This window comes from Natator depressus, chromosome 23 (genome assembly GCF_965152275.1).
Source record: "Natator depressus isolate rNatDep1 chromosome 23, rNatDep2.hap1, whole genome shotgun sequence".
Taxonomy (NCBI): Eukaryota; Metazoa; Chordata; order Testudines; family Cheloniidae; genus Natator; species Natator depressus.
In genome coordinates, this window is record NC_134256.1 from 7,114,397 (window position 1) to 7,139,795 (window position 25,399).

Consider the following 25,399-nt stretch of genomic DNA (forward strand, 5'->3'; position numbering starts at 1 on the left):
ACCCCCCCACTATTTACATTCATTCTTATGGGGAAACTGGATTAGCTTAACATGGTTTCGCTTAAAGTAGCATTTTTCAGGGACATAACTACGAGGAGTTAAGCGAGGAGTTACTGTATTGGAATATCCATCAGCTTTGGGGAGTGTCTGCCCTATTCTTTGCAGTTCACCCTAATTGAGTAAACTCAATTGCCTCCCCTGGGACTCCAGTCACTAACCTTTTCCTTCAATCTCCCCTGTTTGGGGGAGATTGACACAACAAGCTCAGTATGAGCAAAGGCTCTGGAGGGCTGCTTCCAGATAGAGACGTGCAGTCGGTCCTGGGAGGCGCTGCCAGAAGCTAGGAGGCAAGGGGACTGTACACTGGACTCTGAAAAGACCCTGGGAGTGAGCTGAACTCCTGCCAGGAACAGTAAGATTGCCCAAACTGAGGGTCAGCCAACTACTGGTCCCATCTAGTTCATGCCCAGAATTGGGGCAGGATTATTCCCTACAGGACTTCTTCTCTTTATCCAGTCTAGTTTTAAATGTCACATGCAACAAGGCTACCAGTTCTAACTGTCAGAAAATAGTTTCATGATATTTAGCCAAAGTTTTTATATATAAAAAATCAAATAAATAATCACAGCTGGAAAGGACCAGTGGGATTTCTAGAAAACTCAATGCAGTAGCAGATGCAGCAACAGCTACTTAATAAGCTAATAAATATTGTTCATGATCCTCCTTTAGTCTTATTATGGCATCTGCTTGCAACATAGCCAACCAAATGGGATAGAGAACTCCTGCAGAAATGTGACTTGATCACAGTTTACAGGTACCTACAAAGGTAACAAAAATTTGATAATGGGATCTTAAATATAGAAGACAAAGTTATAACAAGATCCAATGCCTGGAAATTAAAGCAAGACAAATTCAGGCTGGAAATCCGGCACAAGTTTTTAATTGTGAGGACAACAAATCACTGACCAATTTACCAAGGATTGTGGTGGATTCTCCGTCACTGGAAATTTTTAAGTAAAAATTGGATACATTTTCTAAGAGATCTGCTTCAGTTCAAACGAATTCATTAAGGGAAGTTCTGTGACCTGTGTTATACAAGTCATCAGTGGTCCCTCTGGCCTTAAAATTATGTGGTATTTTCATAGATTGTAAGAAAAGTCTGACTCCTTCTTGGAGATTACCTTTTTTAAAAAAAAATATATATTTAAGTGCCGCAAGTGTGAAAAGTACTATAATAATCTTAAATCTGAGAATCTCAAAATACCAGCCCTTCCCTTAACTATGCAAATGTTGCTGAGGATAGGCAACAGTGCTCTCTTTTCTGCAGCTGTTCTGGCTGCAACATAACTGGCAGGAGCGAAAACCTGATTTACAAGAAAAGCCATATATGCAGCAAGGACATCCAGAATTACCTTTTCACCAAAGGTACCCACAATAGCTTTGAAGCCATGCAACACTTTTTAATTATTCCCTTAAAAGGACAGAGTTCTTTGGGATAATGAATTGTAGGCCTAGACCTTCACAGTTCTTTACCGTTTAACTTTACCGTTTTTACCTCATCTCTCGTCAAATGTGATTAGGAAGTCGAATATTAATTTATTATTATTATTATTGCTAAGCATTTCTGAATAGCTCCTAATGTTCAAGGAACCGTACAACACATAGTGCCAGACTCCACCCTCAAGAGCTTCCAATCCAGCAGAAAGAAAACATACCAAAACAAGTAGGGCTGTCAATTAATCGCAGTTAACTGACGCAATCAACTGTGATTTAAAAAATTAATCGTGATTAATCACACTTAAATAGAATACCAATTGAAATTTATTAAATATTTTGGATGTTTTTCTACATTTTCAAATATATTGATTTATATTACAACACAGAATGTAAAGTGTACAGTACTCACTTTATATTAGGTTTTTATTACAACTATTTGCACTGTAAAATTGATAAACAAAATAGTATTTTTCAATTCACTCATCCAAGTACTGTAGTACAATCTCTATTGTGAAAGTGTAACTTACAAATGTAGATTTTATTTGTTACATAACTGCACTCAAAAAACAAAACAATGTAAAACTTTAGAGCTGAAAGTCCACTCAGTCTTACTTCTTGTTCAGCCAATTGTTAAGAAAACAAGTTTGTTTGCATTTATAGGAGATACTGCTGCCTGCTTCTTATTTACAATGTCACCTGAAAGTGAGAACAGGCATTTGTATGGCACTATTGTAGCCGGCATTGTAAGGTATTTACATGCCAGATATGCTAAACATTCGTATGCCCCTTCATGCTTTAGCCACCATTCTGGAGGACATACTTCCATGCGGATGATGTTAGTCAAAAAATAGTGGGTTAATTAAATTTGTGACTGAACTCTTTGGGGAGAATTGTATGTGTCCTGTTCTGTTTTACCCGCATTCTGCCATATATTTAATGTTAGAGCAGTCTCAGACGATGACTCAGGACATGTTTGATTTACAAACACTGGCACTGAAAATTTGACAAAACGCAAAGAAGGTACCAATGTGAGATTTCAAAAAAATAGCTACAGCACTCAACCCAAGGTTTAAGAATCTGAAGTGCCTTCCAAAAAATCTGAGAGGGACGAGTTGTGGAGCATGCTTTCAGAAGTCTTAAAAAAGCAACACTCCAATGTGGAAACTACAGAACCCGAACCACCAAAAAAGACAATCAACCTTCTGCTGGTGGCATCTGACTCAGATGATGAAAATGAACATGCATCGGTCCGCTCTGCTTTGAATCGTTATCGAGCAGAACCCGTCATCAGCATGGACACACATCCTCTGGAATGGTGGCTGAAGCATGAAGGGACATATGAATCTTTAGTGCATCTGGCACGTAACTATCTTGTGACGCCAGTTACAACAGTGCCATGCGAACATCTCTTCTCACTTTCAGGTGATGTGGTAAACAAAAAGCGGGCAGCATTATCTCCTGCAAATGTAATCAAACTGGTTTGTCTGAGCGATTGGCTAAAGTAGGACCGAGTGGACTTGTAGGCTCTAAAGTTATACATGGTTTTATTTTTTAATGCAGTTTTTTTTGTACATAATTCTACATTTTTAAGTTCAACTTTCACAATAAAGAGACTGCACTACAGTACTTGTATTAGGTGAATCGATATAGTATATTTCTTTTGTTTTTTACAGTGCAAATATTTGTAATCAAAAATATAAAGTGAGCACTGTACACTTTGTATTCTGTGTTGTAATTGAAATCAATATATATGAAAATGTAGAAAACATCCGAAAATATTTAAATAAATGGTATTCTATTATTTTTTAATCACTTGCAATTAACTTTTTTTAATCCCTTGCGATTAATGGCTTGCAATTAATCACAATTTTTTTTAAATCGCCTGACAGCCCTAAAAACAGGTCATGGGATCAGAAGTCAGGGTCAGGTGGGCATGCAGGGATTACCTATCAGTGTGGGACTAGGAGGAAATAATAGCAGAGATACAGAGGTAAGGGAATAAGAAGGAGCTTGAATTTGATGGGGGTAAGATGAAGCCAGTGATCTGTCTAGAATAGCAGCAGAACAGGACTTCAGTTTATCCAAAACACCACCACTAGAGGGGGAAAATGGGCAGCAGGGAGCTGAGGTCAGAAGGAAGAGTGCGGCGATCAGGAAGAAACAACCAAGGCATTGACAAAAGTTTAGCAATGGGGGGAGGGGAGAATTTGGGAGACTGTACACTAATGGTAACAGAAAAAAGAAGAGAAGGATTGAGAGGTAGAGAAGGAAGATAAACAGTTCTACCTCTGGAGGTAATGACAGGTTTCAGAGTAACAGCCCTGTTAGTCTGTATTCGCAAAAAGAAAAGGAGTACTTGTGGCACCTTAGAGACTAACCAATGTATTTGAGCATGAGCTTTCGTGAGCTACAGCTCACTTCATCGGATGCATACTGTGGAAACTGCAGAAGACATTATATACACACAGAGACCATGAAACAATACCTCCTCCCACCCCACTGTCCTGCTGGTAATAGCTTATCTAAAGTGATCATCAAGTTGGGACATTTCCAGCACAAATCCAGGTTCTCACCCTCCACCCCCCCCCCCCCACACACACACAAACTCACTCTCTTGCTGGTAATAGCCCATCCAAAGTGACCACTCTCTTCACAATGTGTATGATAATCAAGGTGGGCCATTTCCTGCAGAAATCCAGGTTCTCTCACCCCCTCACTCCCCCTCCCAAAAACCACACACACAAACTCACTCTCCTGCTGGTAATAGCCTATCCAAAGTGACCACTCTCCTTACAACGTGCATGAAAATCAAGGTGGGCCATTTGAGAGGGTGGAGATTTCATCTGTCTCTCACCTGATGTGAGGCAGGACATTTGGGAACCAGCTACATAGAGGAAGAAGAAAAGGTCACTAGAGAGAGAGCACTCAGGGACAGGAGGGGACCCAGAAGCAGATGGATAAGGAGCAGGCATCTGGTGCTTACAATTTTCATTCTTTATTATTTAACAGAGTTAAGGAAATGGGCTAATGGTGAAATAAGTTACTTAAAATAAACACAGTTTTAGATACCAAGCCGTTACTGTAGCACACTGGGTTCACTGCACCAAAACTGTCTAAAATAGCAGTTCCTTCTTCACTTACTTGTTGGGACCTGTTTTCAGGCCTTTGGGGTTACTTTAGAGCCAATGGCATTGCTACAACACACCTACACAACATAAAGAATACACTGTGCAGGTTAGCGTAGCACAGGAAGTTCAGAATATAAAGCCTGAACCCAGGTCCGGCAGGGAAAAAACATTCCAGTTAACATTACATAAAACATGAGAAAGGTTAATCCTCAGATGGATTTTTAAACAAGTTTATTTAAGAGAGACTTCCAGGTCCATTTGAATTATGGCAATTTGGAACCTGGATATCGAGGGTTCATTCTATTTATGACTTTCTGAAATAGCAAAAATGCAAACGAAGACATAAAATAAAGTGTCCTTATGAATGGAGAGGGTAATAGCAATGGCAAGTATAGGTCAGATTTGGAGCACATCCCTTTAACTGCTCACTAACCTCAGTGCATGAAGAGAAAGCTCGGAACAGAACACAAAACCGTACCACGCAGAGAAAATTACAGGATTTTTGTTAATCTTGAAACAAAAAAAAGTCACAGTAAATTACATAGCATTAAATGAAACTTACATCTTCGTCCAGGTTTGTTTGCTCCAAATCAACCATTTTGAACTGGACCCTTTTGAAAATCTCTTCCAGTGCCTCACAGGCCTTATAGTCAAGTTTTTCTCCTGGGGGAAAAGAACAGAGTGAACTCAGAAGACGCAGTGTTAAGTGTTTTGTACATAAATATGCACAGTATTAAGAAAAATACATTTCTGTGAGTTCTAGAACCCTAGGCATTGGGACAGAAAACAAGGCAATGAAAGGAGAGATGGATCTTGTTTTTCCTTCAGTTGGGGTAAGCTACTTCCTGCTCTTGCAGACAACATTTATTATTTGCAAAGTTAAACATTTAAATCCCCCCACACAAAAAAATTATCTTGGACTGGTTTCCAAGCAGATGGACTAGATAACCCATTAGGATTTTTTCCACTGCTAATCTTTATGATACTATGAATTCAGAATCAGCATCTGCTTCTTCCACAAGCTCCAGACCTAACCCAGCAGGGCGTGTAAAACTAAGACTGCCCAAGAAGCTAGGGGACTCAACCTAGCCCTCCAATGCCCTGGACTTTAATAAATATTTTCCACGTTTGAATTCCTCACCTGAACAGACATGCGGAGATAAATTGAAACAGATAATGAACCAGCCCCTAAAATACATACATGATTAACATGCCTCCAGTCTTGGCCTTTTCATTTCACTATTTTGTGATCATATTGTCCAGATGTTCCTTACACATTTTCTACTTTCAGAGGTTTTACTTGTAGTATTCAGAATTATTTAGAAATATTTGTACCAAGCATTAGAGATTCCTGTGACAACCGGAATGGCTGAAAGCCAACGAGCAGCTTAGGGCATCTCAAATGTCTTCAGTTTGTTTAAACAAATGTTATTAAAAAAGCAGGAATAATTTTCTGATGCAAGAGCTTGATTTTTAAGTCTAATACTGACTGGTAAGAGGAAGTGGCAGCAAAGAAGGCTGTGTATGCTAGACAGGTCAACTGGCAATTTCGAGCTCCAAACTGTATAAATATTGGGAAAGTGTAAACAGCAAGAAAGGGCAGTGCTTCTGGAGGCCTATCACTATAATGTAATAAAATTAAGAATGGAAAATGTAGATTGTATATTAGTAAGGCTACAATTATGTCACAGAGATCACTGAAGTCATGGAATCCATGACTTCCAGAGACCTCCGTGACACTGGGGGGGCTCTGTAGCTGACCACCCTCCGTGGGCAGCGAGGGGACCCTCCCACAGCTGCCCAGCCACTGCCGGGGAACCCTCTCTCCCCTCCGACCCTGCAGCTGACCAGCCAGTGGGCAACAGAGTCCCCACAGCTCCCAACCACTGCAGGCAGGGGGCAGGATGCTGGACCCTCCTCCCTCCCCATTTTGTTAGGGATATTTTTAGTAAAAGTCAGGGACAGGTCATGGGCTTTGAATTTTTGTTTATTACCCGTGACCTGTCCCTGACTTTTACTAAAAATATCCCTAACAAAATCATAGCCTTATATATTGATGACACCCAAAGGAGATATATTCAGAGAGCCCTGCACAGATACAAAATGTGTATCTGTTTCAGATCTGCAAACACGGTCTGTGATATAAAGTAGATATCAGCAGATTTGCATGGCCCCATGTATTCAGCTAAAGAATAGTAGATCGAGTGACAGAAGCCACATTAGGATGTTCTAAAAAGATTGATTCAACATTAGAAAATAATCTCACAGAGCAAGTCTTTCACTGACAGAGATGGAATCAAAAATGGAAAGATGGAATCTTTGCCACCTCTAACGTCTATAATTCTTTAGATTCACAGGTAATTTTAATCAGTAGGTAGGGAACTAGAGCTTGACATTTTATTTCAGTTTGCTTTTTAACTGAATCAACTATACAAATGCAACATGCAGTACCTCTCATGGTTGTATGCAACCTTCTTCTAGTCGTATTTTTAATTTTGTATCTAATAACTCCAGCACACAGTTTTGAAAAACTAAAACTGTTAACATTGTAATTCACGTAATCTGAATAAGCATAAAAGGTATCAGAAAATCCATTACTTTTAAAAAAATATGGCCAAGATTTTCAAAACTAGGAGCCTAAAGCCAGGCTCCAAAATCCATATTTAAGCTCAGCAATAAATGGCCTGGTTTTCAAAATTGCTGAGCACCCAGCTTTCTGCTCTAATTAATTTTAGCTTGTAGTGTTTCTAGTGGGGTCCCATGGGGGTCTTGGCTCTATGATATTTAATATTTTTATCAATGACCTGGAAAAAAAAAATAATTCTGAAAGTTTGCAGATGATACAAAGACTGATTGGGTGGTAAATAATGAAGAGGGCTGGTCACCTAAGTTCCCTCTAAGGCAGGGGTGGGCAAACTTTTTGCCCGAGGGCCACATCGGGTTGCAAAACTGTATGGAGGGCTGGGTAGGGAAGGCTGTGCCTCCCCATACAGCCTGGCCCCCGCCCCCTATCCGACCCCTCCCACTTCCTTCCCCTTGACTGCCCCCCCCCCCAGAACCCCTGACCCATCCAACGCCCCCGGTCCTTGTCCCGAGACCCCCCCAACCCTGACCCCACCCCCATCCAACCCCCCCTGCTCCCTGTCCCCTGACTACCCCGACCCCCATCACCGCCATGCCGACAGGCCCCCCAGGACTCCCATGCTTATCCAACCCCCCCCCCCCCGCCGAACCTCCACCCCCTGTCCCCTAACTGCCCCCCGGGATACACTGCCCCTTATCCAACCCCTCTGGCCCCTGTGTAGCGGCACAAACAGCAACCCTCCACTCCGGCCCCTTACCATGCCACTCAGAGCAGCATGTCTGGCAGCCACGCCGCTCAGCCAGAGCCAGACACGCTGCCGCGCTGCCCTGCAGGAGCGCGCAGCTCCACCGCCCAGAGCGCTGCCCACGCGGCCACATAGCTGCGGGGGAGGGGGGACAGCAGGGGAGGGGCCGGGGGCTAGCCTCCCCAGCCGGGAGCTCAAGGGCCGGGCAGGATGGTCCTGCAGGCCGTAGTTTGCCCATCTTTGCTCTAAGGTGTGCACCTGCGTAGCCTTGCAGGAAGCTGCTAAGGGCCACGCACTTAATTAGCACAGCTGCACAGGCACGCACACTGCACTCAGGGGCGTGGCCACAAGTGGGCCTGGAAGATGGCAGTATGGTAAGGTGGGGAATAGAGGTAGGTCGGGGCAGTGAGGTGAGGGATGATGGGGGAGCTTGGGGTATGCAGGGTGAGAAGCCTCTCCCCTGTGGCCCAGGTGCTGCTGCAGATAGAGAGGGCTGGGCAGGGGGGTGGGGGTGGGGGGGTGTCAGACTCCACTGAGTCTGCCCTACAGCCCCAGGGCAGACTTAGCCCCAAACCCTTCATCCTGAGCCCCGAGCCCCATCCCAGAGCCTGCACCCCCAGCCAGAGCCCTCACCCCTAACCCCCTCCCACACTCTGAACCCCGTGGTCCCATCCCAGCCACACATCTCCATATTGATGCACATAAAATTAAATTCCGCACATGGATAGGAAAAGTTAGAGGGAACATTCCAGGTCACTGATACAGAGCAATCTTTATCGCTTAGTAAAATGGGCACAAACACACACAAACAAACATTTTAATACGGCCGAAAGTAAAGCTATATATGCAGGAACAAAGAATGCAGCCCATTCTTACAGGAGGGGGGGGACTCTATCCACCACAACTCCCTAAACTTTTTCAGAGTCACTGCTTCCCCAGATAATCAGCTCCAAGTGCGATGCTGTGGCCAAAAAGGCTAATGGGATCCTGGGATAGGAGAATATCGAGTAGGGGTTGAGACGTAATAGAATGTCTTGATTTGGCACAAGTGTGATCACTGCTGGAATACAGTGTCCACAATTTCAGTAAAATGTTGATAAATTGGAGAGGGTTCAGAGAATAGACATGAGAATGATTAAAGGATTGGACAACCTGCCTTACAGTGATAGACTCAAGGAGCTGAATCTATTTAGTTTAACAAAGAAAAGGCTAGGGCGTGACTTGATCACAGCCTGTAAGTACCTGAAAGGGGAAAAATATTTGATAACGGACTCTTCAATCTAGCAGACAAAGGTAAAATAAGATGCAATGGTTGGAAGTTAAAGCTAGACAAATTCAGACTAGAGATAAGACATAAGTTTTTTGTTTTGTTTTTTAACAGTGAAAGTAATTAAACCACTGAAACTTTTTACTAAACATTGTGATGGATTCTCCATTACTGGCAATTTTCAAAACAAGACTGGATTTTTTCTAAAAGACACACACTAGGAATTACTTTGGGGAAATTCTATGGCCTGTGTCACAGGAGGCCAGACTTCCAGGTCATTAATAAAAATAACGAGGAGTCCAGTGGCACCTTAAAGACTAACAGATTTATTTGGGCATAAGTTTTTGTGGGTAAGAAATCCACTACTTCAGATGCTTGGAGTGAAATTTACAGATGCAGACATAAATATACTAATACATGAAGAGAAGGGAGTTACCTTACAAGTGGAGAACCAATGCTGACAGGGCCAATTCAACCAGGGTGGATGTGGTCCACTCCCAATAACTGATGAGGTGTCAATATCAAGAGAGGGAAAATTGCTTTTGTAGAGAGCAAGCCAGTCCCAGTCCCTATTCAAGCCCAAATTAGTGGTGTTAAATTTGCAAATGAATTGTAGCTCTGCAGTTTCTTTTTGAAGTCTGTTTCTGAAGTTCTTTTTTGTTGAAGGATGGCTACTTTTAAATGTGTTATTGAATATCCAGGGAGATTGAAGTGTTCTCCTTCTGGCTTTTGTATATTACCATTTCTGATGTCTGATTTGTGTCCATTTATTCTTTTACATAGAGACTGTCCGGTTTGGCCAACGTACGTGGCAGAGGGGCATTGCTGGCACATATCACATTAGGAAACGTGCAAGTGAATGAGCCCCTGATGGTGTGGCTCATGTGGTTGGGCCCTCTGATGGTGTCGCTAGAGTAGATATGGGGACAGAGTAGGCAACGGGGTTTGTGTTTATGTGACTAGAACTTATTTGCACTGTAGTGTCCAGGAAGTGGCTCTCTTGTCTGGACTGGTCCCAGGCTGAGGTTGATGGTGGTGTGGAAATTGTTGAAATCCAGGTGGAATTCTTCAAGGGCCTCCTCCCGTGGGTCCATATGATAAGATGTCATCAATGTAGCACAAGCAGAGGAGGGGCACTAGGGGACGACAGCTGAGGAAGTGTTGTTCTAAGTCAGCCAAAAAATGTTGGCATACTGTGGGGCCATGCACCCTGACTGAATTGGCCCAGTCAGCACTGGTTCTCCACTTGTAAGGTAACTCCCTTCTCTTCATGTATCAGTATATTTATGCCTGCATCTGTAATTTTCACTCCATGCATCTGAAAAAGTGTTTTTTTTTAACCACGAAAGCTTATGCCCAAATAAATCTGTTAGTCTTTAAGGTGCCACCAGACTCCTCGTTTATTTTGTGGATACAGACTAACAGCTACCCCTCTGATACTTAACACCATTAATAAAAAGGTTAACTGGGGAAGGGGGTTGCAGGGAGTCCCTGAAATAGAGGGGGATGGGAAGGTGAAACATAGGGAACTTGTGAGGGGAATGAAGGAATGCAAGAAGCCCAGGGGGGGCAATTAGTTTGGCCTACAGAAGTGACAAAGAGTGCAACCGTTGAGTAATACTACACGTTCCAGAAAGCCCCTTAAGCAGGAGCCTAGGCTCATTCAGAAAGCCCCTTAAGCAGGAGCCTAGGCTCATTCATACAACTGTCCTCGATGGAAGCTGTTAAGCAATGCCTCAGCCTCCCCTATTTTTCATGTATCTCCCTCTTCTCCATAACTTTGGAGTCTTTGTATCAAGATCAGAGAACATTCCAAGGCTTGGTCTACACTTAAATTAGATCGAACTAGCTACTTCACTCATAGTTGTGAAAAGTATTGCGCCCCGAGTGCCATCATTAGTTCAGTGTAGATGCAACAAGGTTGATGGAAGAATTCTTCTGTCGATCTAGCTACCACCTTTCAGACAGGTGGATTAATTACATCGATGGAAAACCCCCTTCCATCAGGGTAGGAAGCATCTACACTATGGCACTGCTGCACCGCAGCTATAATGCTGTAGCATAGACATGGCCTGAAAGATACGCTCTAGTTCAACCACAACATATTAACCTCAGTAGAGGAATCAGTGGGAGAAGTGCCATGTCCTGCATTATGCAGGTGGTCAGACTATAGAATTGCAAGGGTTCCTACTGGCCATATGAGAAAATGTAATGACTCAGGTTTTCATAAGAGGGTGGTAAAGTCAACTAAGCCCTATCTATATCCATGGCCTGACAACTACCCCAGCAGCAATTTTTGCAGCATTGCTGGAACATGGGTACATTTCTCACGCAGAATCCCCTACAAAATTAACTTTTCCTGTTTCCTCAGTATTAGCATTATTTGTACTGCATTAGCACACCAAGTGCCCCATTCAGGATCAGGACACCACTGAGATAGGAGCTGTACAAACAGTACAACAGTTTCTGCTCGAAGAATTTCCTTTAAAAAGCTAAGTCATTAGGGTTATGAGAAAGAGACTTACCTTTTAGATCCAAGCAATCTATCCTGGGAGATAGATCTTTAAATTCCTGTAAGAGAAATAGTAGCACATTATTATACTCAGGAGAAGACAAATCCCTCCTCTAGGATAATACAGAAGTAGAAGGTATGGTAACACTCCCCCACAAATACGAGGGAAGGGCATTACTCCCAGCACCCTTCCGTGAGTTCACTAGAAGCCTGTACATATCCACAGCACTTCTTAGGGCTTGTCTATATGAGGGGATTTCATCTGCAGCTTTTTTCTGCGCGTCAGGTAACACACATTATGCGAGCTGTAGTAATATCATGCACACAGGACAGTGTGCCCTCAGTCAAGGCACATGTGTACACACAGCAGCAGTTTGCTGCAAATTGAGGGCATAGCATTCTCAAAGTAGATCTTATGCTCCTTTGCTTTGTTGCGGAGCGGTACGCATTCGGGGATTTTTCTTGCTGTGCATTGTGGGATACATAGCAAGATGGCTAGTTCAAGTTTTTTAAAAATCCCCTGATTCATCCGTATCCATCCCATACTTCCTTTATGGGCAAACTAACACCATTTTCAAATTGCTGTAAGCCAGCATGGACCCAACGACGCTCTATCACTATGCTGGCAACCTCAAATACGCAAAGGCTACTTGGACTGTATTTCAGCATTCGAAGCCAGATAATTCGGCTTAGGACTTTGCTTGCTGCACCACCGAGCGGATGACGTGGCGGCAGCAGCAGCTCCACCAGCAGGAGGATCTTCAGCAGCGGTGGAGCTGGGACATGGATGAGCAAGAAGAGGAAGTGATAGCAATTGATAGAGGACCAGTTCCTGGAGCTGCTGCTTTACAGCTTGCAGTGCTGTTTCTAGGTTCAGGAAACCAGCAGAGATTCATGGGAAAGGACTGACCTGCAGACCTGGGATGACCAGCAGTGATGAGAGAATTCAGGATCGGGGGTGGAGGGGAACGTTTTTGGAGATATGTGCTGAACTAGCCCTGGAGCTGCAGTGGCAGTGTACCAGCATGCGGTGCCCCATACCTGTGGGCAAGCAGGCCACAATTGCCACCTGGAAGCTGACCACCCCAGAAAGCCACTGGTCCATAGCCAACCAATCCAGAGCCGAGAGAATGACTGTAGGAGCCACTGTCATGCAGGTGTGCGATGCCAGAGAGGTACTGTAATACCAAGTTATAAAGTTTGGTAATGCTCAGGAAGTTATTGATGGTTTTGCACATATGGGATCCCCAAGCCACACTGAGGCCATTGATGGGACTCGTGCCTATTATTTCTGAAAGTAAAATTGCACTGTTCGTGAAATACTTTGGAAGTAAGACAAAAAACATCCCAAAAATTATAGCTGCAAGTTGCATTTTGCACAGTATTAGTGAGAATTAGTGAGAAAGACTTGGCGATAGGTGGAAGGCTGACGTGCAGAGACTGGCTCACCGGTTTGTGTAGCCACCTAGGCATTCAATACAGAATGCAAACAGCCAGGGCAACAGCATCCAGGATGCCTATCGTTCTTATTTGGAGTCTCAGGCCTGAAATTGTGCAGCTGTGAATCCTGCTATTAACCTATACATGGACTGAGGCGGGGTAGAGATTTTTATGCAGTTCAGTGTTGTTTATGGGCAGTTGAAGTACAATGTGGCAATCCCTGTTGTACCTTGTGTCTTTGCCTACACATGTTTGTAAAAGCTTAAGAATTAATACAAACAATTATTTGCTGTGTAAAATGAACTGTTGACTGCTTGTGACTGAAATTATATAGGTTTTCATTGAATAATCTATTATGTAACAAACAGAAATGAACCTTCAACTGAGACAAATTTTAAAAATGCTTTTAATTATGAAACAAATTAACTAACTACGAAGAACTGTTTCATTAAACCAGCAGTGGAAACCAAAACAGTAAAGTACAACAGTTCAGCGCAGGGCATAAAGCCAGGAGGCTTAAAGTTACAGGCGAAGGTATGTCTTGGTTATGATTCTTCTGGTTCATGGGATCTCTGGTGTGGAGTGCCCAGGCTCAAAGTTACCAGGGGCAATAGAGGGCTCAAAAGAGCTGGAGTCTAAAGAGCCACTGCTCTCTGTGTCCTGAGCTGGAGTCTGGGAGGAGAATGACCTCTGGGTGCACTGTTGCAAGGGTACAGCCATGAGGAGGAGTTGTTCCCAGTAGCCTGTATTGTCCAAGGGCTGCAAAACATGGCTGGGTGCTAGTTTGTAGTACTGCCTTGCCTGGTGCCCCAACAGTAACATGTGCTGCAGCAGAGCATTTTGGCTTTGCATTGCCCCCAGGAGTTGCCTCTGCATCTTCCTCCATATTATCTTTGGCCATGGCAAAGCTTTTCCTGGCAACTGCCTCGCTGTCCTTGGCCAGTGCAGTGATCTCCCTGGACAGCTCCTTGCCATATTCCATTGGTCCTCAGTTTTCTTCATTTTTTGGGGAGTGGGAGGACTCTGTAGGATGTCCATGAATTTTTCATCACAAATTTTCTGTTTTCTCCCTCTCAGGTTTCCTCGCCATTCCGTTGCTGTTAAGGACCCTCTCCTTGTGGGTCTGGCCAGTACAGGTGCCATAGCTGTGGGGGTATTAAAAAAATGACAAATGGTTATTCATATTCTAGAGAGAGGCTGTGGTGTTCTTAACATTCTTTCTTGGCTTTACCTCCTTTAGATTTTTTCCAGTATTGAGGAACCTTGGAGATGGTAAGTGGTGCGTGCTTTTGGACTTTTTGTCCATGCACTATATGCTGTTGTGCCTCGGAGCATGGGGGTGATGGGAATTATGCAGTTCAGGCTGTGCCTTGGAGAGGTTTTACATGGTGTTTTACATGGAGGGGTTAACAGGGTGAATCTGGGGATCAGCTGAAGAGTAATACCCTTGAGGCTGTCCTGACTCTGGATCACGTGACAATGAGCCGGGTGACTAGGAGGCAGAGAACGGCCTAATAAAAAAAGGCAAAGGGCAGAGCAGCAAGATATGCTGTGAAGTTATTCAACAAGATAGTCCCCCCAGTGTGTTACAGGAGTCATGAGCAGTACTGGTGGGACTGGCCATGTAGCTATTCCTTCATCTACGAGCAAAAGTGGAGCAATTTCTCAGCCTTGCTTTATCTCCCCTGCAGACATGTTAATAGTGCAAAGAAAAATAGACAGGGTTCTGCAATGACTGCCTAAAACATTCACTGTTACCAGTCTGTCAGAATGGCCCTGTAAATGCATATTACAGGGAGCTGTCCTCTTTGTAGCCTTATGGGCATGCAACGTCCATGTCTATCTCCTGTACGGTGAGAACACTAAGCAAACTTCTCTTCCTGTAACCACTGTCGCAATAAACTTCAGTATTTTGCACAAAAGAAAGAATGTTTTCCTTATTTGACTCTGGCATGGGAAGCCGAGGCCGCACAATGCTGCCAGCAAACTGTTTTGGTGACAGTGAATGGGGTTTGAGGGTGGGGGGTGGGGCGAAAGGAACATTCACCAGGCAGGATGCTAAGGAAAGGAAACATAGGTCAGTAGGTACACAGGCATGTGCCTTCCATAGCACAGGCCTGAAAACAGTCGGTAACCAGGGCTTTAGCACATGACGGTGGCTGATGGCGACTATTCCAGCTGGGCAATTTTGGAAAAGTGTATGGGAGGGGCACAAAAGGACAGCGTGGGCCAATGGAGGGAAGGATGGACCTTGCACTTGGCCATGAGGCACTTGGAACAGAAGCTAGTACTGCCATACAGCAGAATAGTAAATTAAAACTTAAATAGTTAGTTATTTAAAAAAATGTTTTAAAAAAAAACCTTGCATATGCGATGGTTCCATCCACAGGATCAGCCTCCTCAGCTGCTGCCTGGGAATCAGGGTTGGTTGCTTCAGGGCAGGAATCCAGTTCGTCTTCTAAATGGCTGGCAGCAGGTGCCTGAGTTCTGAACAGATGCTGGCTCTCTCAGATCTCTTCACTGGCCTCCTCTTGCTCATGAGCCGCTGAGTCTTCCTGGTCATCCGGGGGGGGAGGGTACGACCTGCAAGCTTCTCACGTTGCCTGGATTAGGTAAGTGGTCATACAGTTATGCATGCCCAGCTCCTCTAAGAAATGTTCTCTGCCACATTTCTTCCTGTTGTTCCTTATTTTAACATAGGTGCTCCTCAGCTGTTTGCTCTTTATCCAGTGTTGTTTGGCATTCTGGTCATAGCCCCTCGCCAGCATGTGCCTCGCAAGGCCCACAAACAGATCTTTTTCCAAGTGGCTGGCAACAAGAGCTACCTGCACCAACGCTTCTCCCCAGATGGCACTGAGATCCACAGTCTCAGCCTGGAGACAAGGGCTGCTTGAGGCATGCTGTAGGGCTTCTGGAGTATTAAGCACACCTACCGTGATAAACTGGAATCCAGGAGTGAATGAACAGCCACCTTATAAATGAGGAAGGGGACATCCAATCAACTTGATCCCAGGGCAGGAGAGGGCACACAGGTAAACAGACAGGTCAACAGTCGACTACAAAGCAGCGTGGGATAGGCACCGAGAGACTGTGAAACCTGTTTGCAGTAGCACTGGGTGCACTCAAACAATAGATCAGACTAAGGCTTTGTCTATACTGGCAAATGAAAGACAAAAAACTTTTGTAATTCAGAGGTGGTGTTCACACACACACACACACACACACACACCCCCCCCCAAAAGACGAAAGTTTTGTCGATGACAAGCGCTGGTGTGAACAGCACTTTGTCAGCAGGAGCGCTCTCCTGCTGACAACGCGAACGCCGCTGCACTCGTTGCGGGTGGCCGTTTGTCAGCAGGAGAGCGCTCTCCTGCTGACAAACAAACAGTGCCTCCACTGTGTGCTTTTTAGCAGCATGGCTGTAGCGGCTCAGCCATGTCGCTAAAAGCTGCATAGTGCAGATGTAGCCTCACTTGCTTTGCAGCAAAGTAAGTTCATTTTGAAAGGGGACTCCAGAGTTTTCAACAAATGCGAAGTCAGTGAAAACAATGAGTTGTCATGTGCACACAGCGGTTTCAAAGCAGATTAACGTAAGCTGGTACAAATAAAGCTTAGGGGGCTTTCATGCAGGTCCCCACATCTGTATCCTAGAGTTCAGCGTGGGGAAGAAACCCTGACACCTTTCATCTGTTTTGTCCATTTAGATTATAAAACAATACAGTTTCCGCAAGAACAGTTTATGTTTATAGTGCCTAGTACAATGGGGCTCCCTTCTCAGTTAATCCCTATGCACCACCATCATACAAATAAATTCACAGGCAGGCAAAATTGCTAGAGCAGTATGGAAAAAATGGTTACCTACCTGCAACTGTTGTTCTTTGAGATGCAATGCGGATGTGTATCCTAGGTGGGTGTGTGTCCCAGGCACCAGAGCCGGAAAACTCTGCCTAACACTACCTGTAGTGGTGGCTCTCATGCCCTATGGCTGTAGCCTCTCTTGCCCCCAGACATACAAGGGCAGCGCTGCCCTGACCTCCCACTTCTGACCTTCAGTGTGAAGGAACTGAAGTACACACTCTGATACAGAGGGGATGGAAGAAAGGTCATGGAATACATATCTGCATCACATCGTGAAGAACAGTTACAGGTAGGTAACAGTTTTTTCTTCTTTGAGTAGATGTAGCTGTGTAGGTGACTCACAAGTAGTCTCCGCACGAGGTTGGGCTTGGAGTCTATTTAAAGAAGAACTGCCTTCACAAAGTCTGCATCTGATCTGGACGCAGCCGTAATGGCATTATGCATACTTCTCCAAAACACTGAGGACCAAGAGGCCGCCCTGCAAATGTCCAATATAGAATTATTGTTGTTGTCACCTGAGCTTTTGTGGAATGAGCTCATAGCCCTTCAGTGGGCACAGCCTGGAGCTACTTCATATGCTGTAGTGATACACGAGATTATCCACCTGGAGACTATCTGTGAAGAGACCGCTTGACCCTTCATTTGGTCTGCATATGAAACAGACATGGCGAGGAACAGAAAAATGCTAGACATTGCCTGACATCCAAAGCATGGAGATGGTGCTCCTCTGGGGTTAAATGTGGCTTAGGGAAGAACATCCGTAGATATATAAACTTGGTTCAAACGAAACTGAGAAATCACCTTTGGTGAAAAGTTAGAGTGCAGCCACAAGGTCACTGTGTCTTTGGAAATTTGCATGTAAGGAGGCTCTACCACAGAGGTGGGCAAACTACGGCCCCTGGGCCACATCTGGTCCATGGGACCGTCCTGCCCAGCCCTTGAGCTCCTCGCCAGGGAGGCTAGCCCACGGCCCCTCCCCCGCAGCCTTAGCTTGCCATGCAGGCAGCTCCGTCCGGACAGCAGGGTTGTGAGCTCCTACTGCTCTGAGTGGCATGGTAAGGGGACAGCCAGGGGACGGGGAACAGGGGGGTTTGGATAGGGCGTGGGAGTCCCGAGGGGCCTGTCAGTGGGCAGGGGTGTGGATAGGGGTCGGGGGGGGAGCAGTCGGGGGTGGGAAGTGGAGGGGGCGAATAAGGGGTGGGGGCCAGGCTGTTTGGGGGCATAGCCTTCCCTACCCTCCATACAGTTTTGCACCCCAATGTGGCCCTTGAGCCAAAAAGTTTGCCCACCCCTGCTCTACCATCAAAGCCTTCAACTCACAAACTCTCCTTGCAGATGTTATCGCCACAAGGAAGGCAGTTTTCTGACATCGAAGAGGAAGTTGCCAGTGGCTCAAATGGACGTACCAAAAGAACCGCTAAAACAGTATTAAGGTCCCACAAAGGAACTGGCTCTTTAACCAGTGGGTGGAGATTAGGGACTCCTTTCAAGCAGCACACTGCCATGGGGTTTGAAGACACAGACTTATCATAAATAGGTGGACGAAATGCCAAAATTGCAACAAGGTGGACTCTCAGTGAACTAAGCGCAAGGCCAGATGACTGAAGGCGTAACAGTCAGTCCAAGAGGTCCTGGATACAAGCCTGCATTGGCTGAACTCCCCAGGCTAACGACGATAGACAAAGAGGATTCCACTTGGCCAGACAGACAACCCTGTTGGAGGGCTTCCTACTGTTAAGCAAGACCTGCGGACTGCCTCCAAACCCTGTGCCACCTCCTCCACATCTAACCATGCAGCGTCCACCCTGTGAGATGCAGGAGCTGAGTAAGGGATGCAAAACCTGATCATGATGCTGAGTCAGGAGAAGATGGGGAAGGGATATGGGAGGCCAGATGATAATGTGAGGCAGATAATCAGAGAACCCACATTTTCTTGGCCATGCTGCAGCAATCAGAATGAGCCTGGCACGGTTCAATCTCAGCTTGAGAATGACCTGTGGGATGATCAGAAGTGGAGGAAAGGCATACAAGAATGCCAATTCCCAGCTCAAGTGCAAAGCAACAGTCCAGGAGCTCAGGACTGAGACCCCCCCTCAGCTCGCATTTCTTGTTTGTTCTCATGCCAAACAGATGAATTGTCAGAATGCCCCCGACTGAAAAGACAGATGGCAGGACACTGGGCTCCAGAAACCATTTGTGATTCTGAGAGAAGCTCCGGCTGAGGTGAGCTGTCAGGTGATTATGGATCCCAGAAAAGAGATTGGCCCTGAGGGCAATGTACTCCCTGATGCAAAACTAGCAGACTCTTGATGGCCTCCTGACAAAGCATGTTGGAGTGAGCTTCCCCCCTGCCTGTTCACATAATACATGGTGATGGTACTGTCGTGAGTATGAGAACCACTGAGCCCCAATGTGATCTTGGAAGGTCTGACAAACACTGCAGATGCCATGAAGCTCCAGACTATTGATATGTAGAAAAGCTTGCTGTTCCGACCACAGGCCTTGAACCTTCAGCGAATCCAGCACTCCCCAGTTTATTAAGGAGGCATCAGTGACAACTGTTCTGGTTGGTGGAGACAGAGTGAAGAGAATGCCCTGGCACACATTGACCTGAACCATCCACTACCAAGATTGGTGGAGGAAGACAGACCAGTCTGCCCAAGGGATGACAGTGCTGACAACAGATCAACAACTTCAGTCACATTTGAAGAGGACTAAGGTGCAGCATGGCATATTGGACTACCTGTGGACACAAAGCCATAGCCAAGGCCTAGCAACCTCAGTCATACTCAGACTGCAGTTGAGGATTGGGACTGCATGTCCAGAGTAAGCAGCAAATTGCCTGGAATCATTCAGTCAGTAGAAATGCTCTTGAATTCGTAGAGTCTATCACAGGGGTGGGCAAACTTTTTGGCCCAAGGGCCACACTGGGGTGCAAAACTGTATAGAGGGCCAGGTAGGGAAGGCTATGCCCCCCAAACAGCCTGGCCCCCACCCCCTATTCACCCCTTCCCACCCCCTGACTGCCCTCCTCAGAAGCCCTGACCCATCCAGCACCCCCCCACTCCTCGTATTCTGACTGCCCCCTCCCAGGACCCCCCACCCCAAACCACCACCACCCCAGGACCCCACCCACTATCCAACTCCCCTGCTCCCTATCCCCTGACTGTCCCCCTGACCCCTGTCCACTGACAGGCCCCCCAGGACTCCCAAGCCCTATCCAAACCCCCCTGTTCCCCATCCCCTGACTGCCCCATGGGACCCCCTATCCCTTATCCAACTCTTCCCCCGCCCCCTTACCATGCCACTCAGAGCAGCAGGAGCTCGCAGCCCCACTGCCTGGACGGAGCCAGCCACACTACGCGCACAGCAAGCTAAGGCTGCAGGGGAGGGGCTACAGTGGGGAACAGGCTGGGGGCTAGCCTCCCCAGCCAGTAGCTCAAGGGCCAGGCAGGACAGTCCCACGGGCCAGATGTGGCCCACGAGCCATAGTTTGCCCACCTCTGGTTTATGAGGTCCACAACAAACTAAATTCTTTGAGATGGAACCAATATTGATTTCCCACAGTTAAGGATGGGACCCAGATGATTGAGTGGGTGTACAGTGAACTGGACATAACAGAAGACTTGCCCACTCAGTAATCAATCATCCAGATACAGGAAGATATGAATTTACCTCTTCCTGAGGTACACGGTCACTCGCCATTACCATGCATTTGGTAAAGAGCTGGGGGGTAGAAGACAGGCTGAAGGGCAGCATGATGTACTAGTAGTGTCGGCCCACCACAACAAGCCAGAGAAACCTCCTATGGCTTGGGAGAATTGCTACATGAAAATAAACGTCCTGAAGGTCTAGGGCTGAGAACCAGTCACTGATTTAAGGCAAGGAGTACAGTTGCCAGGGCAACCATCTGGAAACTCACATCTGAGGTATATGTTGAGGTGGGGAGGTTGAGGATAGGTCTCATCCCTCCCTTGGGCTTGGGAATAAGGAAATACTGGGAGTAGAATCCCTGTCCCCGATGCTGCAGGGGGACCTCCTCCACAGCCCCAAGGCCAGTAGAGACTGAATCTGCTTGAGAAGCAGTCTCTCATGAGAGGGGTCCCTGAAGAGGGACAGGGTGGAGGGATGGAGAGGAACTGTACGACATTACTGGGTCTGAAGCATGTCAGATCAGGTTGTCTGTTGTAATCAAATCCCAACCACTGTAAGAGCAAGCCAGTCTGTCCCCAAACAAGGGGGCTGGTGAAAGAGGTTACCACTGGATCATTGTCCTGGACACACAACTAAAAACAGGTGCTTGCTAGACCCTAACATGGGGGTGTCGGGGAGTGGGGGTGGCACAAGAAGGAAGAAGACATGCGCCAGCTGGCTGAACCCCAGAACCAAAGGACCTCCTTCTTTGGGACCTGTGGATCTTTCTGCAGTAGTCCTGCTGCTGCACAGGAAGGGAGGACTGTCTCAAAAAAAACACCTGAGCAGTATTGCTATGGCTGCCGACTGCTAAACACCAAATATCAGAGTTAGTCTCAGAATCATCCTGGAAGGGGATTACGCTGCATCATGCTGCGGGCAATCTCCATAATTGGAGAACAGCGACTCCATAGAGTTTAATTCCCTTTGGGGACAAGTTCAGAGCAGGATGGCTTGCCAGCCAACTAGTTGCTGCCTCTACTAAGCGAGTAAATCAACGCGTCTTCTATTGTGCTCTAAAAAAGAGAAGACATATCCCCTCTGCATCGCTCCAGCATATTCATATCAGTAGGGACACTTAAGAGAGCAGTACCCTTGGCTGTTAAGGACTTGAATAGGAGGTCCAGGATCTTTAATTTTATCTTGTGTTGGTCCCATTACGTAACGGGATGGCTGAATGAACAAGTTCTTGTCTAGTTGATTTACTGCTAGTAGGTTGACACTTTTAAGTCTACTTATGTAGGCAATAATTAACAAGAACATAGCTTCTGTATTTCACAAAAATTGAACCCAGGAAGTTTAGAAAGGACAGTTATTTTGATTAACTATTATTAATGCCGATTGGAAACGTGTTTACATCACAGTATTTTCTTTAAGACACATTTGTGATGTCATTTGTAACAGTAATTCAACAAGATGTTTGATTTGGTATTTCTAAGCTTAATGCCAATGGTAATTAAACTTAAAAATATATTTCACAGTTTATTTATGGTGATAAGTTCTTCTTGAAATTTCAATTCTGTATTCCAGGTCCAGCAGCATGCAGTTTTGTTCACTGAAAGTCATCATGATCCGACACACCAAATGAATGCATTTCAAAAAAAGAAGAAGTATGTTAGTCATAACCCTACAGTCCCTGGATCTTTAAGTCACCTCAATCAAATAGGCTGAACACAGAAATAGAAAAGAGATACAAGAAATCTTTTTAAAGACTGTTCCTCTTATGATGAACATGCAGACTATTACGCTAGCAATAGGGAGAGAAACCTGTGGAAGATGCCCTAAACCACTGGTTCTCAAGCCATAGACTGCCTGCAGCCCAATTAGCACACAGCTGCAGTCCAGCTGTACGTTAAACAAAAAAAATTCAAAGTCTGCTGCTCTGGTCTGGCAGGGGGCGGGGACGGCTGAGAAGAAGACCACATCATGCAGCCCTGATGGAGCGCGCCTCCCAGCAGTGGGCCAGTGAGTGTCACAGGGGACAGGAGTAAGTCTCTGGGGAGGTTTGTGGGGGGCCTCTGGGCAGTGAGGGGGTGGGGGGCACTGGGCAGCATAGGCAAGAGAACTAGGGGTATGCAGGGGTGCTGCAGCACCCCTAGGTTTTACATGGGGATCAGTTCCTGGCCCTGCTCTGTGAAGGGGGTCTCTGGGAGGGGGGCACAGCGCATAGGGGTTTGTGGGGGAATTTGGGGGAGGTGGCCCACTGTGGTTCTCAATATGTGGCCCACAATAATAAATAGGTTGAGAACCACTGCCCTAAACTGACTTATCAGAAACGTTTCGCATTAAGATTGCACAACCTCTGAATACCATCAGCTCAGTAATCTGTTCAGACATTCTGAAAGTTTACAATGTAATAATATCCATTTAAAAAACATTCCACCCTACTTCCAAGTGTCAGTGCAAGTATATTATGAGAAACCCAACTGATTTTAAAATTCCAAAATATTTAAGAAATTAAAACCTCATCTATACTTCCGTACAGTGCTGAATTTGTACTACATGGCAATGTAATCCTAGTAACCCTCTGTATAGTTCTAAGACTTTATACACAATTCCTCTGTCTACACCACACTCCAAAGTATGCAAGCTGATTGGTTCTGTTAGTGCCATCCTGTACTGCCTAGAAAAGTACTGTAGCATCCCCCGTGAAATTTCACTCCCAAGAGCAGTTGTCATTTCCCTTCGGTCCTCTACTTCTTCCACCTCCCACTCCTGCCGCAGTCTTTCATATATTTTTTACATTAAACATTTATGCTGCATGCTCCTTTTTCTTCTCTTTCTCCTCACGTATCACAATATACAAGCTCTGAAAAAAATACACCTGAATTTAAACCAATGTAGGGTTAATACTCAACCTTTTAATTATCCCCACACTTGAAAAAACAAAAAATAATTAACATAGCATAAAACAGAAAACAATACATAAGCCGTGTTGGAAATCTCGTATCCATCTTATTTAAGCTGAGCATAAAAAGGAGCCCATCTGTAAGCACTGTTCAGAAAGAAAACCATTTAAAAACTAAAGGCAAGAACCCAGACTTCAGTAATATTTTATTAAATAATTTATGCATAGTATTTTGGTAACAAATACTTTAGATACTAGCATCCTGTAACAGTTTTTCATCTGCTAAAAAACCTGCTCAAGTTGTTAGAAAGCAATGCTATTTTTTTTCCATATTTGACTGGCATGAAAATTATTCTAAGTATCAACACAGGGTCTGTTTTCAGCAGATTTATATTTTCAGTTCTGATATGACTGCAGATGACTCTTCTAGAGTTTCCATGTCAGTCATATTCCAGGAGCTAAAAAAGGATTAAATTTTGTGCTGCATATGTAAGAATATCCACAATACCTGTATCTGCTTCAGTAGTTTGGATATCTGTTTGCAGTTTAATTTCTGACAGGCTTGTTTGTAGGCAATGATAATTTCCTCAACAGTCACATTCTGGGCTGAAAATGTAAAGGGCAGAGATTAAGATTACATTGACACTCATATTTATTCAAACTCAGCTACACAATAAAGTGTGTCAGGCACTTACGCTGACGAAAGTGTAAGAGTTGTGTATAATTAACTAATGCTGTTCCCACCCAGAACCATTTCAAATAGCAAGGATATGAAATAGGCAATTTATGTTCAAAGCAAAATGAGAATCTAATTTGATATTTTACTGTAAGAGTTGAACAGCTACATTACCAAAATGTATATATTGATCCTGCACATTCTGTCTGTGCACTATATCGTGCTTGTGAACTTTGTTTTCTGTGTGGCTTTTTAACCATTTTATTCGGGGGGTCTCAAAGTCCCGGCCCGCGGACCATCTGTGGCCAGAGAGCCTCCCCACTGCAGAGGAGAGATGCATGCAGAGACGCTGCCGGCAATGTTGGCTGCAGGTGCCGCTCCCCGCAGCTCCCATTGGCTGGGGGAAATGGACAGAGCTACCATCACTAGTTCCCAGGCAGATCAGCCATGGAGGCAGTGTAACCTTTTTCCATAATGAATATAAACAAGTCAAAATACCAAACAACTATCTGATGCCCACCTTGCTGCAATCCTGAATGTTTCAACTGCTCAGTCACTGAGGCCAAACATCAACAAACTGACAGAACTGAAGCATTGCCAGGTGTCTGGCAAACACTAAAAACTCTCTGGCAGGAGAAGAATTGTATAAAGTTGTATGACAGTTTTATTATTTCTAAGAAATTCAAAATAAAAAATACAATATAAACATTTTATTTTCTGAACACCATCTTCAGTGATATTATTGGCCCGCTTGGAGGATTTGAGGACTGGCACTGGCCCTAAGGTAAACTGAGTTTGAGACGCCTGATTTTATTGCTTTAAAAGTATCTGAACATAAAATCAAGAGCATGATATATACAGTTTTAATTCACACTGCCACCAATATTGAGATAAAAAGGAAATTATTTAAGGCTGCTAGGCTAAGAAGTCTAACAAATAATGCATTGAACCAAAATACAGGAAAGATTTTAGAAGCCCCTTCCAACAGCAAACAAATGAAACTAGATTTGCATAAATCTAAAAATAGATTTGCAAGGACTTAATAACTTTCACTTCTTACGATCCTATAGTATGACCTCCTACATAACACAGGCCAGAGAATTGCATCCAGTGATTTCTTCTTATGAATAGACTTTAATGTCAGAAGTTAA

At 44.9% G+C, this 25,399-nt stretch overlaps 1 protein-coding gene across 1 annotated transcript in view; it reads right to left on the bottom strand.

The window, feature by feature from the left end:
* PPP1R37 (protein phosphatase 1 regulatory subunit 37) overlaps nucleotides 1-25,399 on the bottom strand; it is a 157,671-nt gene that overhangs the window by 82,988 nt on the left and 49,284 nt on the right. Inside the window, exons 2-4 of the mRNA XM_074937342.1 lie at nucleotides 24,081-24,178; nucleotides 11,747-11,792; nucleotides 5,188-5,288 (exon numbers count right to left, since the gene is read on the bottom strand). Coding sequence (XP_074793443.1) covers nucleotides 5,188-5,288; nucleotides 11,747-11,792; nucleotides 24,081-24,178 — 245 coding nt within the window. The remainder of the gene's footprint in view (nucleotides 1-5,187; nucleotides 5,289-11,746; nucleotides 11,793-24,080; nucleotides 24,179-25,399) is intronic.